Source organism: Oncorhynchus masou, chromosome 9 (assembly GCF_036934945.1).
Source record: "Oncorhynchus masou masou isolate Uvic2021 chromosome 9, UVic_Omas_1.1, whole genome shotgun sequence".
NCBI classification, from domain to species: Eukaryota; Metazoa; Chordata; class Actinopteri; order Salmoniformes; family Salmonidae; genus Oncorhynchus; species Oncorhynchus masou.
Genome location: NC_088220.1, coordinates 48,681,764 through 48,697,382, shown reverse-complemented (window position 1 = coordinate 48,697,382; position 15,619 = coordinate 48,681,764). Strand labels below are relative to the sequence as shown.

Sequence of the window (15,619 nt, the reverse complement as noted above, 5' to 3'; positions counted from 1 at the left end):
AAGAACAAAAAACAGAATTCCACAAGAGTGTCCACCGGGATCAACAAGAGTACACAGAATACTAGGGCTGGGTGCTAACATACAAACACAGAGCAAAGAACTGAGGGAAACTAAGGGTTTAAATACAATCAGGGAAAACGAGGCACAGGTGCAAATAATAATGGGGATCAAGGGAAAGCAAAAGGTCAAAAAGCACAATGGGGGCATCTAGTGACCAAAAACCGGAACAACCCTGGCCAAATCCTGACAAGATGATTGTGGACTTCAGGAAACAGCAGAGGGAACACCCCCCTATCCACATCGATGGAACAGTAGTGGAGAGAGTAGCAAGTTAAGTTCCTCGGCATACACATCACAGACAAACTGAATTGGTCCACTCACACAGACAGCATCGTGAAGAAGGCGCAGCAGCACCTCTTCAACCTCAGGAGGCTGAAGAAATTTGGCTTGTCACCAAAAGCACTCAAACTTCTACAGATGCACAATCGAGAGCATCCTGGCGGGCTGTATCACCGCCTGGTACGGCAACTGCTCCGCCCTCAACCGTAAGGCTCTCCAGAGGGTAGTGAGGTCTGCACAACGCATCACCGGGGGCAAACTACCTGCCCTCCAGGACACCTACACCACCCGATGTTACAGGAAGGCCATAAAGATCATCAAGGACATCAACCACCCGAGCCACTGCCTGTTCACCCCGCTATCATCCAGAAGGCGAGGTCAGTACAGGTGCATCAAAGCTGGGACCGAGAGACTGAAAAACAGCTTCTATCTCAAGGCCATCAGACTGTTAAACAGCAACCACTAACATTGAGTGGCTGCTGCCAACACACTGACTCAACTCCAGCCACTTTAATAATGGGAATTGATCGGAAATGTAGTAAATATATCACTAGCCACTTTAAACAATGCTACCTTATATAATGTTACTTACCCTACATTATTCATCTCATATGCATACATCGACTGCTTCATCGACTGCATCCTTATGTAATACATGTATCACTAGCCACTTTAACTATGCCACTTTGTTTACATACTCATATGTATATACTGTACTCGATACCATCTACTGTATCTTGCCTATGCTGCTCTGTACCATCACTCATTCATATATCCTTATGTACATATTCTTTATCCCCTTACACTGTGTATAAGACAGTAGTTTAGGAATTGTTAGTTAGATTACTTGTTGGTTATTACTGCATTGTCGGAACTAGAAGCACAAGCATTTCGCTACACTCGCATTAACATCTGCTAACCATGTGTATGTGACAAATAAAATTTGATTTGAAGTAGTAATGTAGTAAAACACCTAAGGTCTTGAGGGGTCCACCCCCAACATTTAATGTGTTTGAGAGAAGATTGCTTTATTCTTCGAAGTTTCTATTAATGCATTAGTAGGAATACTGACAAACACACAGTCCGTAGTATTGAGCTCTGCTGTGCAAATTTTGTTTATAATCAAACATTACAAAACAACTTATCAATGTAAAATTTAAATTGTGACACTTACCGATCTTGTGCTGTGGTGGAATAACTTTGATGGGTCTTCAACTCCGGCCCCACGGGCTTCAACCTCATTGTGTAAAGGTGTACCCTGAGGAAAAGCATGGCTCATGGCGACCCAAATTCCAGCTTCAGGCAACGTCTCTTCTGTCTGAGGTCACCTCAGATTCAGTCAGTTGTGATGAACCAGGCGGTTGTCAACTACATAATAAGCATTCCGTCTCATTTCTACATAGTTTCACAATACTTTATTCATTAACATACTCTGCTCATTGACCCAGTGCCCTGGGATGTTATTGCATTGGTGGAACGAGTCTCAGAGGCAACTTGTAGGAGTGGGCGAGCATGTAACGACCTGCTGCACCCCCCACCCCCACCACAAATCACTTCACAGACAGGTTTACTCTTACGCTGTTAGTGTCACGTAGAACAAATTAATTTTCAATTAAGAAATAGCTTCAGTATGGAATTGAAGGAGGGAATCGAAGACAATACAATTGCATTAGCATTAAAGGAAAACACCACCCAGACAATCATAAAATATGGCTTATCCTGAGATATGACTCCTTGAGACCATAAACTGTGGTCAATTTTTGTAAGCAAATCAAAAAATAACTTAAACATCTATTGATAACATAAAAGAGGCCATCTGTGATAGCTACTGTACATACATTTTTGGACTTTTAAATGAATGACATACAAATTGTTTCTTGAAGAATATAACGCATGCCTCATTTGCTTAGTTCAAATGTCCTACCCCATCAGAAGCAAAAATAGAAGCTTTTTGCTCAAACTTCACTTGCCACCCAGTGTCATATGGTAATAACACTGTCATGACCCATACGTTTATACCTGTTGTGGCATACTGTAGAGAGCGTTATTCTATGGCTGACAATGACACCTAAATAAGAGTGCAATTTCCTTTGGTTTGAAAGTCGGTTTCTTACACCCTTTGTTGTTGCTGTGAATTCTTTACAGTCACGTTTTTTTAGGACACTCATGCTTGATGGCCATCCTGTCACTTTACTTGGACTAAGAAATGTTCACTTTAATGACCATGTCAAGAAGCATTATGACCATCATAATTATATAAGCCGGATACGCTTTACATGCCCATATATATATATATATATATCAGTCAAAAAAAAAAGAGGGCGCCTTGTCCTGCTCTTGAAATCTGCCCCTACATTTATCCCAGTCATCAGCAACAGAGCATTGGGGTATGGGCATGTGTGGCATCAATGTGTGCATAATCACAATGATAATTTAATATGGTCAATTAAAAAAATATATACAGTGTGTGCATATACATGCGCGCGTGTGTGTGTGTATATATATATATTAGCATAAACATACTGTTGACATGTAGGCTATGGTGTAATGGAATGTTTTGTCTTGTGTGGTAGGTTGACACTCTTATGTAGGTGCCATAGCCAGCCATAAAATAACTACCGTAGTAGGTTGTGTTTTTTTACTCTTATGTAGGTGTCATAACCAGCGATAAAATAACTCAATATACGTCACAAGTTTAAATATTTGTCATGACAGTGTTATGACCATATCATAAACGTTATGACAGGTTGTCAGCTGTTATGACATATTATGAAATGGACATGACTGTCACTGGGTGTCAAGTAAAATGTTACTGCTTTTTTTGTGCCATTGTTTATAAACACAATACCCTCAACATGGTTAAATGTATCACTTTGAGCACCTGGACAGGATGGAATGGAGAGGGGAGGGATGGTCGCTGAGATCAGAGATTACGTTTATGGTGTCTGAGAAATGTCTTGTTTTCACCCAGAGGTAAGTGTTGCCTGGCACCAATTCAGGAGAGCTGCAGTGGTCGGGTAATGTGAGGTAGTGAGGGGAAGGCAGAGCGTTGACATGGCCACGCCAGGCCTGCATGGACATGACGTTCACCATCACAATGGATCGCGTATTCTTCTTCACAGACACACTCTCCACTGTCCCAAGCAGAACTGGACACACAAAATTTAGATCAGTGTTGTGCTTCCCTTAAAAGTAGATTAAATTGCTTCCTAAAGGTTCTTGCTAAAGGCCGAAGTATTGAGTCATGTTGACTTTCATCCTGTGCTTCAAACTGGAGGGCTTACCTTTGTTGTCACACAACTTTTCCGTCCTCAGGTCCCCCAGTGGTAGAATCCTAAGTCCTGAGGATAATGAACAACAGTCTAATCAAATGGGCTATAAGACAGAATCCAGACAGGGACCAATCAAAACACACCCAAATGGGAGTCAGGTTCGGAGTGAATCCTGTTCCCACTGACCTGGAATCATGTTCATGCTGGTGGTGTTTCGTTCAGTCCTTGGGTGCAGGACGCCCGCACAGCAAGACCACAGGGAGGAGTTGGGGTAGCGGTGCCCACAGCAGGTGAACCCTGGCTGGGTAGGGTAGAGCAGGTCTAGTCCTGGGGCGGAGCAGCAGGTGGAGCCGGCCTCCATCAGGATATTCCCACAGCACTGGGCATCCTCTGAGAGCTTGTCCCGAACCTGCTGGTTGTACAGAGTATCTGCACAGCACTTCATCTGGCCACTGCTGGGGTCGTAGGCCTTCCGTCCGCAGCAGGACATGTTCCCCAACCTGCGGTGTCTGTGCAGAGAAAGATATTTGACCTCCCAATACCAAGAGAGCCCATATCTCTCAGATTTTGGTGCCTATTGTGCTGTCATGTTGGGTGAACTCAGAGCCATGTGTAATGATGATTAATTATAATTGATTGGATTTTACCCAGTCTATTTCAATGAATAGCAAGGAAATGGAATATGGAGAGTTCAAGCTATAAGAATTATGATTTGTATCTCATTGAGAACTTGAAATCAACAGATTGAACAATGAAGACATGACCAATGGCGTGCATTCATGGATGCCATGGGAGCCAGCCTTCCACAAAAAAAATGTAAGAAAAAAAAAAACCTCATGTCTGTGTTTTCTTTTTCCTTCAATTCACAAGAGGGTGTACAGTGGGGCAAAAAAGTATTTAGTCAGCCACGAATTGTGCAAGTTCTCCCACTTAAAAAGATGAGGCCTGTAATTTGCATCATAGGTACACTTCAACTATGACAGACAAAATTAGAAAAGAAATCCAGAAAATCAAATTGTAGGATTTTTTATGAATCTATTTGCAAATTATGGTGGAAAATAACTAGTTGGTAAATAACAAAAGTTTCTCAATACTTTGTTATATACCCTTTGTTGGCAATGACAGAGGTCAAATGTTTTCTGTAAGTCTTCACAAGGTTTTCACAGTGTTGCTGGTATTTTGGCACATTCCTCCATGCAGATCTCCTCTAGAGCAGTGATGTTTTGGGGCTGTTGCTGGGCAACACGGACTTTCAACTCCCTCCAAAGATTTATGGGATAGAGATCTGGAGACTGGTAGGCCACTCCAGGACCTTGAAATGCTTCTTACGAAGCAACTCCGTTGCCCGGGCGGTGTGTTTGAGATCATTGTCATGCTGAAAGACCCATCCACGTTTCATCTTCAATGCCCTTGCTGGTGGAAGGAGGTTTTCACTCAAAATCTCATGATACATGGCCCCATTCATTCTTTCCATTACACGGATCAGTCATCCTGGTCCCTTTGCAGAAAAACAGCCCCAAAGCATGATGTTTCCACCCCCATGCGTCACAGTAGGTATGGTGTTCTTTGGATGCAACTCAGCATTCTTTGTCCTCCAAACACGACGAGCTGAATTTTTACCAAAAGTTATATTTTGGTTTCATCTGACCATATGACATTCTCCCAATCTTCTTCTGGATAATACAAATGCTCCCTAGCAAACTTCAGACGGGCCTGGACATGTACTGGCTTAAGCAGGGGGACACGTCTGGCAGATTGTCTTCCCAGCCTGGTGCAGGTCTACAATTTTGTTTCTGGTGTCCTTTGACAGCTCTTTGGTCTTGGCCATAGTGGAGTTGAGTGTGACTGTTTGAGGTTGTGGACAGGTGTCTTTTATACTGATAACAAGTTCAAACAGGTGCCATTAATACAGGTGACGAGTGGAGGACAGAGGAGCCTCTTCAAGAAGAAGTTACAGGTCTGTGAGAGACAGAAATCTTGTTTGTAGGTGACCAAATACTTATTTTCGACCATAATTTGCAAATAAATTAATTTAAAAAATCCTGTGATTTTCTGGATTTGTTCTCTCATTTTGTCTGTCATAGTTGAAGTGTACCAATGATTAAAATTACAGGCCTCATCTTTTGAAGTGGAAGAACTTGCACAATTGGTGGCTGACTAAATACTTGTTTGCCCCACTGTATATACAGTGCTTTGCAAAAGCATTCATCCCTTGTGTTTTTCCCATTTTGTTGCATTACAATCTGTAATTTAAATGGATTTTTATTTGGATTTCAAGTGATGGACATACTCAAAATAGTTCAAAATGGTGAAGAAATGAAAAAAAAATTTTTCAAAAGAATTATACAAAAAAAAGGAAAAGTGGTGCGTGCATATGTATTCACCCCCTTTCTATGAAGCCCTTATATAAGATCTGGTACAACCAATTACCTTCAGAAGTCCACCAGTGTGCATTCTAAGTGTCATATGATCTGTCACATGATCTCAGTATATATACACCTGTTCTGAAAGTCCCCAGAGTCTGCAACACCACGCATCAAGGGGCACCACCAAGCAAACGGCACCATGAAGACCAAGGAGCTCTCCAAGCAGGTCAGGGACAATGTTGTGGATAAGTATAGATCAGGGTTGGGCTAGAAAGAAAATCTGAAACTTTGAACATCCCACAGAGCTCCATTAAATCCATTATTTAAAAATGGAAAGAATATGGCACCCCAAAAGATCTGCCGAGAGGGCCGCCCACCAAAACTCAGAGGCAAGGAGGGCATTAATCAGAAAGGCAACAAAGAGACCAAAGATAACCCTGAAGGTGCTACAAAGCTCCACAACGGAGATTAGAGTGTCTGTCCATAGGACCACTTTAAGCCGAACACTCCACAGAGCTGGGATTTATGGAAGAGCGACCAGAGAAAAGACATTGCTTAAAGAAAAAAATAATCAAACACGTTTTTTGTTCGCCAAAAGGCATGTGGGAGACTCCCAAAACACATAGAAGGTACTCTGGTCAGATAAGACTAAATTGTAGCTTTTTGGACATCAAGGAAAATGCTATGTCTGGAGCAAACCCAACATCTCTCATCACCGCAAGAACACCACCTCCACAGTGAAGCATTGTGGTGGCAGCATCATGCTGTGGGGATGTTTTTAATATCCAGGGACTGGGAAACTGGTCAGACTTGAAGGAATGATGGATGGTGCTAAATACAGGGAAATTCTTGAGTTTAACCTGTTTCAGTCTTCCAGAGATTTGAATCTGGGATGGAGGTTCACCTTCCAGCAGGGCAATAACCCTAAGCATACTGCTAAAACAAATTTCAGACCCCAATCCAATTGAGAATCTGTGGTATGACTTAAAGATTGCTGTACACCAGCTTCAAGGAGCTGGAGCAGATTTGCCTTGAAGAATGGGCAAAAATCCCAGTGGCTAGATGTGCCAAGCTTATTTTTTATTTTACCTTTATTTAACTAGGTAAGTCAGTTAAGAACAAAATCTTATTTTCAATGACGTCCTAGGAACAGTGGGTTAACTGCCTGTTCAGTGGCAGAACGACAGATTTGATTTGCATCATGTTGTGGGGGTACTTTGCTGCAGGAGGTACTGGTGCACGTCACAAAATAGATGGCATCATGAGGAGAGAAAATGTGGATATATTGAAGCAACATCTCAAGACATCAGTCAGGAAGTTGAAGCTTGGTCACACATGGGTCTTCCAAAAGGACAATGAGCCCAAGCACATTTCCAAAGTTGTGGCAAAATGGCTTAAGGACAACAAAGTCAAGGTATTGGAGTGGCCATCACAAAGTCCTGACCTCAATCCTATAAAAAAAATGTGGGCAGAACTGAAAAGGTGTGTGCGAGCAAGGAGGCATCAAACCTGATTCAGTTACACCAGCTCTGTCAGGAGGAATGGGCCAAAATTCATCCAACTTATTGTGGGAAGCTTGTGGTAGGCTTACAGGAAAGGTTTGACCCAAGTTAAACAATTTAAAAGCAATGCTACGGTCACGCCCTGGTCGAAGTATATTGTGTTTGTCTTCATTTATTTGGTCAGGACAGGGTGTGACATGGGTTTATTGTGGTGTGTTTTGTCTTGGGGTTTTGTTAGATATTGGGTGTGTGGCTTAGTGGGGGTATCTAGCATAGTCTATGGCTGTCTGGAGTGGTTCTCAATCAGAGGCAGGTGTTTATTGTTGTCTCTGATTGGGAACCATATTTAGGCAGCCATATTCTTTGAGTGAGTGGTGGGTGATTGTTCCTCTCTGTGTTTGTTGTCACCAGATAGGACTGTTTAGGTTCTCACGTTACCTTTGTTGTTTTGTATTGTTCGTGTTTATTCGTTCATTAAACATGTATGAAAATTACCACGCCGCATTTTGGTCCGATCCTTGCTACAACTCTTCGTCAGAAGAAAACCGTAACAGCTACCAAATGCTAATTGGGTGTATGTACATTTCTGACCCACAAGGAATGTGATGAAAGAAATAAATAGTTCTCCACTATGACATTTCACATTCTTAAAATAAAGTGTTGATCCTAACTGACCTAAGACAGGGAATATTTTACTGTGATTAAATGTCAGGAATTGTGAAAAATTGAGTTTAAATGTATTTGGAGAGAAACCCATCAGCAAAATATTTTTTTTGGGGGGGGGATCCTCTTATTTGGTTAGGGCAGTGTATTCAAACTTTTACTCTAGATCAGCGTCTTGAAGCCGTTGTACATCATTCAATCCTAAACCAGCCCCACGCCCCTACCAACTTGCTCGGAGGGCCCTCAATTGTTGCTGACGAAACTCAGAGGGTGACTTCAAGAGGATCAATAAACCCCTCAGCTTCAGGACACTCATTACTTTAATGATGCAATTCATGTTACACATTTAACTTCTTGAAACTCCCCATACCGGATCCGGGTTTGTGACTAAAGCCTCAGGCTCATTAGCATAACGCAACGTTAACGATTTCTGAAAATCGCAAATAAAATGAAAATAATGCGTCTGCTCTCAAGCTTAGCCTTTTCTTAACAACACTGTCATCTCAGATTTTCAAAATATGCTTTTGAACCATAGAAATTGACTAATTTGTGTAATTTGTGTAAGAGTATGCAAAGCTAGCATAGCATTTTGAGTAGCATTTAGCACGCAACATTTTCACAAAAACCAGATAACCAAATAAATAAAATCATTTACCTTTGAAGAGCTTCTGATGTTTTCAATGAGGAGACTCTGTTACATACCAAATGCGCAGTTTTTCCTGAAAGCGTCTGTGTAGGAGAAATCGTTCCGTTTTCTACATTGCGTCTGGCTACCGAAACGAACCGAAAATTCAGTCACCTACAACGTAAAACTTTTTCCGGATTAACTACATAATATCGACCGAAACATGGCAAACGTTGTTTGGAATCAATCCTCAAGGTGTTTTTTCACATATCTCTTCATTGATATGCAGTTCGTGGAAGCTTGCTTTCCTCTCTGTATCGCATGGAAAAATACTGGCAGGTGACTTTTGCGCACCAATTTCGGCGCAGGACACCGGGCGGACACCTGGTAAATGTGGTCTCTTATGGTCAATCTTCCAATGATCTGCCTACAAATACGTCACAATGCTGCAGACACCTTGGGGAAACGACAGAAAGGGCAGGCTCATTCCTCTCGCATTCACAGCCATATAAGGAGACAATGGAAAACAGAGCCTCAAATCCTGCTCATTTCCTGGATGCCATCTCATCTTGGTTTTGCCTGAAGCTCACGTTCTAGGGCACGCACAGAGAATATCTTGGTAGTTCTGGACACGTCAGAGTGTTTTCTTTCGAAAGCTATCAATTATATGCATAGTCGAGCATCTTTGTGACAAAATATCTGGTTTAAAACGGGAACGTTTTTCATCCAAAAATGAAATAGCGCCCCCATAGATGTAAGAGGTTAAATCAAATGGGCATGATATTTAAATTAACAAATTACCTCATCGTTTTACAATATATAAACCGAAGTAACAATTAACCTGTCTTGGGCAGGGGGCGGTATTTTCACCTCCAGATGAAAAAAAAGCGTGCCCAAATTAAACTGCCTGCTACTCAGGCCCGTAAACTAGGATATTCATATAATTAGTAGATTTGGATAGAAAACTCTAAAGTTTCCAAAACTGTTAAATTAATGTCTGAGTATAAACAGAACTGATATGGCAGGCGAAAACCCAAAGAAAATCCAACCTTGGAAGTACTATTATTTTGAAAGGCTGTTTTTCCATTGAAAGCCTATCCATTATACAAAGACTTGGGACCCAGTTCACGATCTCTATGGCTTCCTCAACATGTGACCAGTCTTTAGGCATTGTTTCAGGCTTCTACTCTGAAAGCGATGTGTCTCCCTCATTTTTCAATGAGAGTACAGTGGAAATTTCCAGACATGAACCAAGCACATGATCGGAAGCACGCATTTCTTGTTTACCTTTTCCACTGACAAAGCTTTTGTCCGGTTGAAATATTGACAAAAACAACCTGAGGATTGATTTTAAACACCGTTTGACATGTTTCTACTATCTTTTATTGTACTTTTTGGACTTTCCATCTTGGTGTTGACAGCGCGCATTGTGCCTTTGGATTTCTGAACTAAACGCACCAACAAAACGGTATTTGAACATAAAGATGAACTTTATAGCACAGGTGTTGGCTAACATGGAGACTTGGGAGTGCCACCAGATGAAGATCAAAGGTAAGTGATTAATTTTAATGCTATTTCTGACATTTGTGACACTCTCCTTGGTTGGAAAATGACTATGGGTTTTGCCGTAAAGCCTTTGAAATCTGACACAGCGGTTGCATTGAGGAGAAGTTTCTGTATTCCTATGTTTAACACTTGTATCTTTTTATCAATGTCTTTGATGAGTATTTCTGTTAATTGATGTGGCTCTAAACTTTCACCGAATGTTTGGTTGAGACAATGCATTTCTGAACAAATTTCAAATTAGGTTTTTGGACATAAGGATTAACTTTATCGAACAAAACACACATTTATTTTGTAACATGAAGTCCTGTGAGTGCCATCTGATGATCAAAGGTTAGGGATTCATTTAATCGCCATTTCTGACTTTTGTGAGCCCTAGCCTTGGCTGGAAAATGGCTGTCTGGTTCTGTGACTAGGTGCTGACCTAACAATCGTTTGGTGAGCTTTCGCCATTAAGCCTATTTGAACTCAGACACTGGGGCTGGATTTACAAGACGTTTATCTTTAAAATGGTGTAAAATACTTGTATGTTTGAGGAATTTGAATTTTGGGACTTCTGTTTTGAATTTGGCACCCTGCAATTTCACTGGCTGTTGTTGTACCAGAGGTTAAACTTTTTTTTAAATATTTTTTAAAAATGTTTCATACCTTGAAATCAGAGACAAAAATAATACTCATGGCTCATAATTAGAATCGCCTTTTCCTTCTTCTGCATGAAATTGAGCAAACTCTGTGCATGTTGGGATATCACCTGGCTCAGGAGCCGGCAGCCTTGCTGGGTGGTCGAATTGGCCGCTACACCCTCGATAATCTTCACTCCCTCGATAATCTTCACTCCCTCGATAATCTTCACTCCCTCAGCTTTGAGACACTTAGAGGAGGTGCGTGTTAACGTGCAAATGGAGGGGTGAGGGGAAGGGAGTGATTTGGGATTCAGCCAAAACAATAGATTCAAATGCGTCACTCACAACTGATGTTAGCCCTTAGGGACTCTGAACTGGGCTTGCAGACAGTGATAACCTCACGTCTTTGGGATAAACTGCCTGGCTAGGTTCAACTACCTACAGTTTCCACCCTACAAAGAAACTCACTTGTGTCCGCTGCAGCAGATTTCATCCTGAGGGTAGTAGGTCTCTTCTCCACAGCAGTGTTTGCCTAGATCGTTGAGATGAATGCGTGACTCACACACAATTTCACGGGATGGCAGATACAAGTGGCCACCTGGGGAGCACTGGTGCCCAGCCTCCACCCCAAGGTGCAACATCTGGTTACAGCACAGCACCCCTCGGTCCTCTACAGCATAGGGAGTTTTACCGCAGCACTGGGAGAGACACACACAAAGCATGAATAATAGACACAAATACAGGACATTAAATACAGACAATTTCATGCAAACACACCATAGCATGTGCATTCCCTAAATTCACACACAATCATAAAATAGACCTTGTTACAGGCAAATCATGGGGCAGATTTTCTCCCTGATACACTTTTAGATCAAACAGCACTCTAGGACATTGGCTTGGAGTAAAGGACACCCACTTCCAAATGGGGCCCTGTCTAAACATTCTGAGCGAACTGAAATGGGTCTGTGGACAACAGTTTCATCCTTGTATTATAATGCCGCTTTGAGTTATTTTGACCATTTAAAAAATACACAGATACATCCCTGTAGTGTACAGCATTGTCTTCATGCCTTGACCAACAACGACAGAGGGATTTAGCTGTTTAACTTCAATTTGACTGAGATGAGAATTAAACCTAACGTAGTGGAGGATGTTCAATGAACTAGGCTTTAGCTGTAGGCCTTAGGTCTGTGGGTTAATGGACTCACCAGGTTTTTTCCGAGCACCCTATTGGACAGCTTCCCGGCACAGCAGATCTTGTTGTCTGGATTGTAAACCTGAGAGCCACAGCCAGCATTATCGTGGAGACCTGGTTAGAGAGATGGGAAGGAGGAAGGACAGAGATGGAGATGATCAGGAAATGATTAGTCTAACATGGCAGAGTATACTGTTCATACGATAAAATCAACATCCTTACTATACAGTGTGACGACTGCTGAAAAAAAAGGGTCATCTGTTAGAAAATAGACTCTTTCACCTACATACTGTATTTGGTGCATTATGGACATACATACACACACACACGTGTGTTTATGTATATATGTGTGTATATATATATACACACACACGTGTGTTTATGTATATATATATATATATATATATATATACATACATATACACACACACACGTATATACACACACGTGTGTTTATGTATATATATACACACACATATATATACACACACACATATACACACACATATATACACACACACACACGTGTGTACACACATACACGTGTGTACACACACATATATACACACACACGTGTGTACACACACATATATACACACACACACGTGTGTACACACACATATATACACACACGTGTGTACACACACATATATACACACACGTATATACACACACATATATACACACACATATATACACACACACACACGTGTGTACACACACACACACACACACGTGTGTACACACACACACACACACGTGTGTACACACACACACACACGTGTGTACACACACACACACACACACGTGTGTACACACACACACACACACACGTGTGTACACACACACACACACACACGTGTGTACACACACACACGTGTGTACACACACACACACACACACGTGTGTACACACACACACGTGTGTACACACACACACACACGTGTGTACACACACACACACACACACACGTGTGTACACACACACACACGTGTGTACACACACACACACACGTGTGTACACACACACACACACGTGTGCACACACACACACGTGTGTACACACACACACACACACACGTGTGTACACACACACACACGTGTGTACACACACACACACACGTGTGTACACACACACACGTGTGTACACACCACACACACACACGTGTGTACACACCACACACACACGTGTGTACACACACACGTGTGTACACACACGTGTGTACACACACACACACACGTGTGTACACACACACACACACGTGTGTACACACACACACACACACGTGTGTACACACACACACGTGTGTACACACACACACGTGTGTACACACACACGTGTGTACACACGTGTGTGCGTGCGTGCGTGTGTGTGTGTGTGTGTACACGTGTGTGTACACACGTGTGTGTGTGTGTGTGTGTACACACGTGTGTACACACACACGTGTGTACACACACACACACACACACACGCACGCACGTGTGTACACACACACACACACACGTGTGTACACACACACGTGTGCACACACACACACGTGTGCACACACACACACGTGTGTACACACACACACGTGTGTACACACACACACGTGTGTACACACACACACACACACACACACACACACACACACACACACACACACACACACACACACACACACACACACACACACACGTGTGTACACACACACACACACACACGTGTGTACACACGTGTGTACACACACACACGTGTGTACACACGTGTGTACACACACACGTGTGTACACACGTGTGTACACACACACACGTGTGTACACACGTGTGTACACACACACACACGTGTGTACACACGTGTGTACACACACACACGTGTGTACACACGTGTGTACACACACGTGTGTGTGTGTGTACACACACACCCGTGTGTACACACGTGTGTACACACACACACGTGTGTACACACGTGTGTACACACACACACGTGTGTACACGTGTGTGTGTGTACACACACGTGTGTGTGTGTGTGTGTACACACGTGTGTGTGTGTGTACACACGTGTGTGTGTGTGTGTGTACGTGTGTGTGTGTGTACACGTGTGTGTGTGTGTGTGTGTGTGTGTGTGTGTGTGTGTGTGTACACACGTGTGTGTGTGTACACACGTGTGTGTGTGTGTGTGTACACACGTGTGTGTGTGTGTACACACGTGTGTGTGTGTGTGTGTACACACGTACGTGTGTGTGTGTGTGTGTGTACACACGTACGTGTGTGTGTGTGTGTGTGTACACACGTGTGTGTGTACACACGTGTGTGTGTGTGTGTGTGTACACACGTGTGTGTGTGTGTGTGTACACGTGTGTGTGTACACACGTGTGTGTGTACACACGTGTGTGTGTGTGTGTACACACGTGTGTGTGTGTGTACACACGTGTGTGTGTGTGTGTGTACACACGTGTGTGTGTGTGCGTGTGTGTGTGTGTGTACACACGTGTGTGTGTGTACACACGTGTGTGTGTGTGTGTACACGTGTGTGTGTGTACACACGTGTGTGTGTGTGTGTGTGTACACGTGTGTACACACACACACGTGTGCACACACACACACACACACACGTGTGTACACACACACACGTGTGTACACACGTGTGTACACACGTGTGTGTGTGCACACACGTGTGTACACACACACACACGTGTACACACGTGTGTACACACGTGTGTGTGTGCACACACGTGTGTACACACACACACGTGTGTACACACGTGTGTACACGTGTGTGTGTGCACACACGTGTGTACACACACACACGTGCACACACGTGTGTACACACGTGTGTGTGTGCACACACGTGTACACACACACACACGTGTGCACACACGTGTGTACACACACGTGTGTACACACGTGTGTACACACACACGTGTGTACACACGTGTGTACACACACACACACGTGTGTACACACACACACACGTGTGTACACACACACACACGTGTGTACACACACACACGTGTGTACACACGTGTGTCACACACGTGTGTACACACACACACACGTGTGTACACACACACACGTGTGTACACACACACGTGTGTACACACACACACACACACACACACACACACACACGTGTGTACACACACACACACACACACACGTGTGTACACACACACACACACACACACGTGTGTACACACACACACACACACACACGTGTGTACACACACGTGTGTACACACACACACACACACACGTGTGTACACACACACACACACACGTGTGTACACACACACACACACACGTGTGTACACACACACACACACACACACGTGTGTACACACACGTGTGTACACACACACACACACACACGTGTACACACACACACACACACACGTGTGTACACACACACACACACACGTGTGTACACACACACGTGTACACACACACGTGTGTACACACACACACACGTGTGTACACACACACGTGT

General features: G+C 43.1%; 1 protein-coding gene across 1 annotated transcript in view; it reads right to left on the bottom strand.

Moving 5' to 3' along the window:
- Nucleotides 1-1,485: 1,485 nt before the first annotated feature.
- The window catches only part of LOC135546099 (uncharacterized), a 30,244-nt gene continuing 16,110 nt past the window's right edge, over nucleotides 1,486-15,619 (bottom strand). The window contains exons 10-14 of the mRNA XM_064974253.1: nucleotides 12,165-12,265; nucleotides 11,422-11,651; nucleotides 3,798-4,120; nucleotides 3,624-3,680; nucleotides 1,486-3,488 (exon numbers count right to left, since the gene is read on the bottom strand). Of these exons, the coding sequence (XP_064830325.1) occupies nucleotides 3,208-3,488; nucleotides 3,624-3,680; nucleotides 3,798-4,120; nucleotides 11,422-11,651; nucleotides 12,165-12,265 (992 nt within the window). The 3' untranslated portion in view covers nucleotides 1,486-3,207. The remainder of the gene's footprint in view (nucleotides 3,489-3,623; nucleotides 3,681-3,797; nucleotides 4,121-11,421; nucleotides 11,652-12,164; nucleotides 12,266-15,619) is intronic.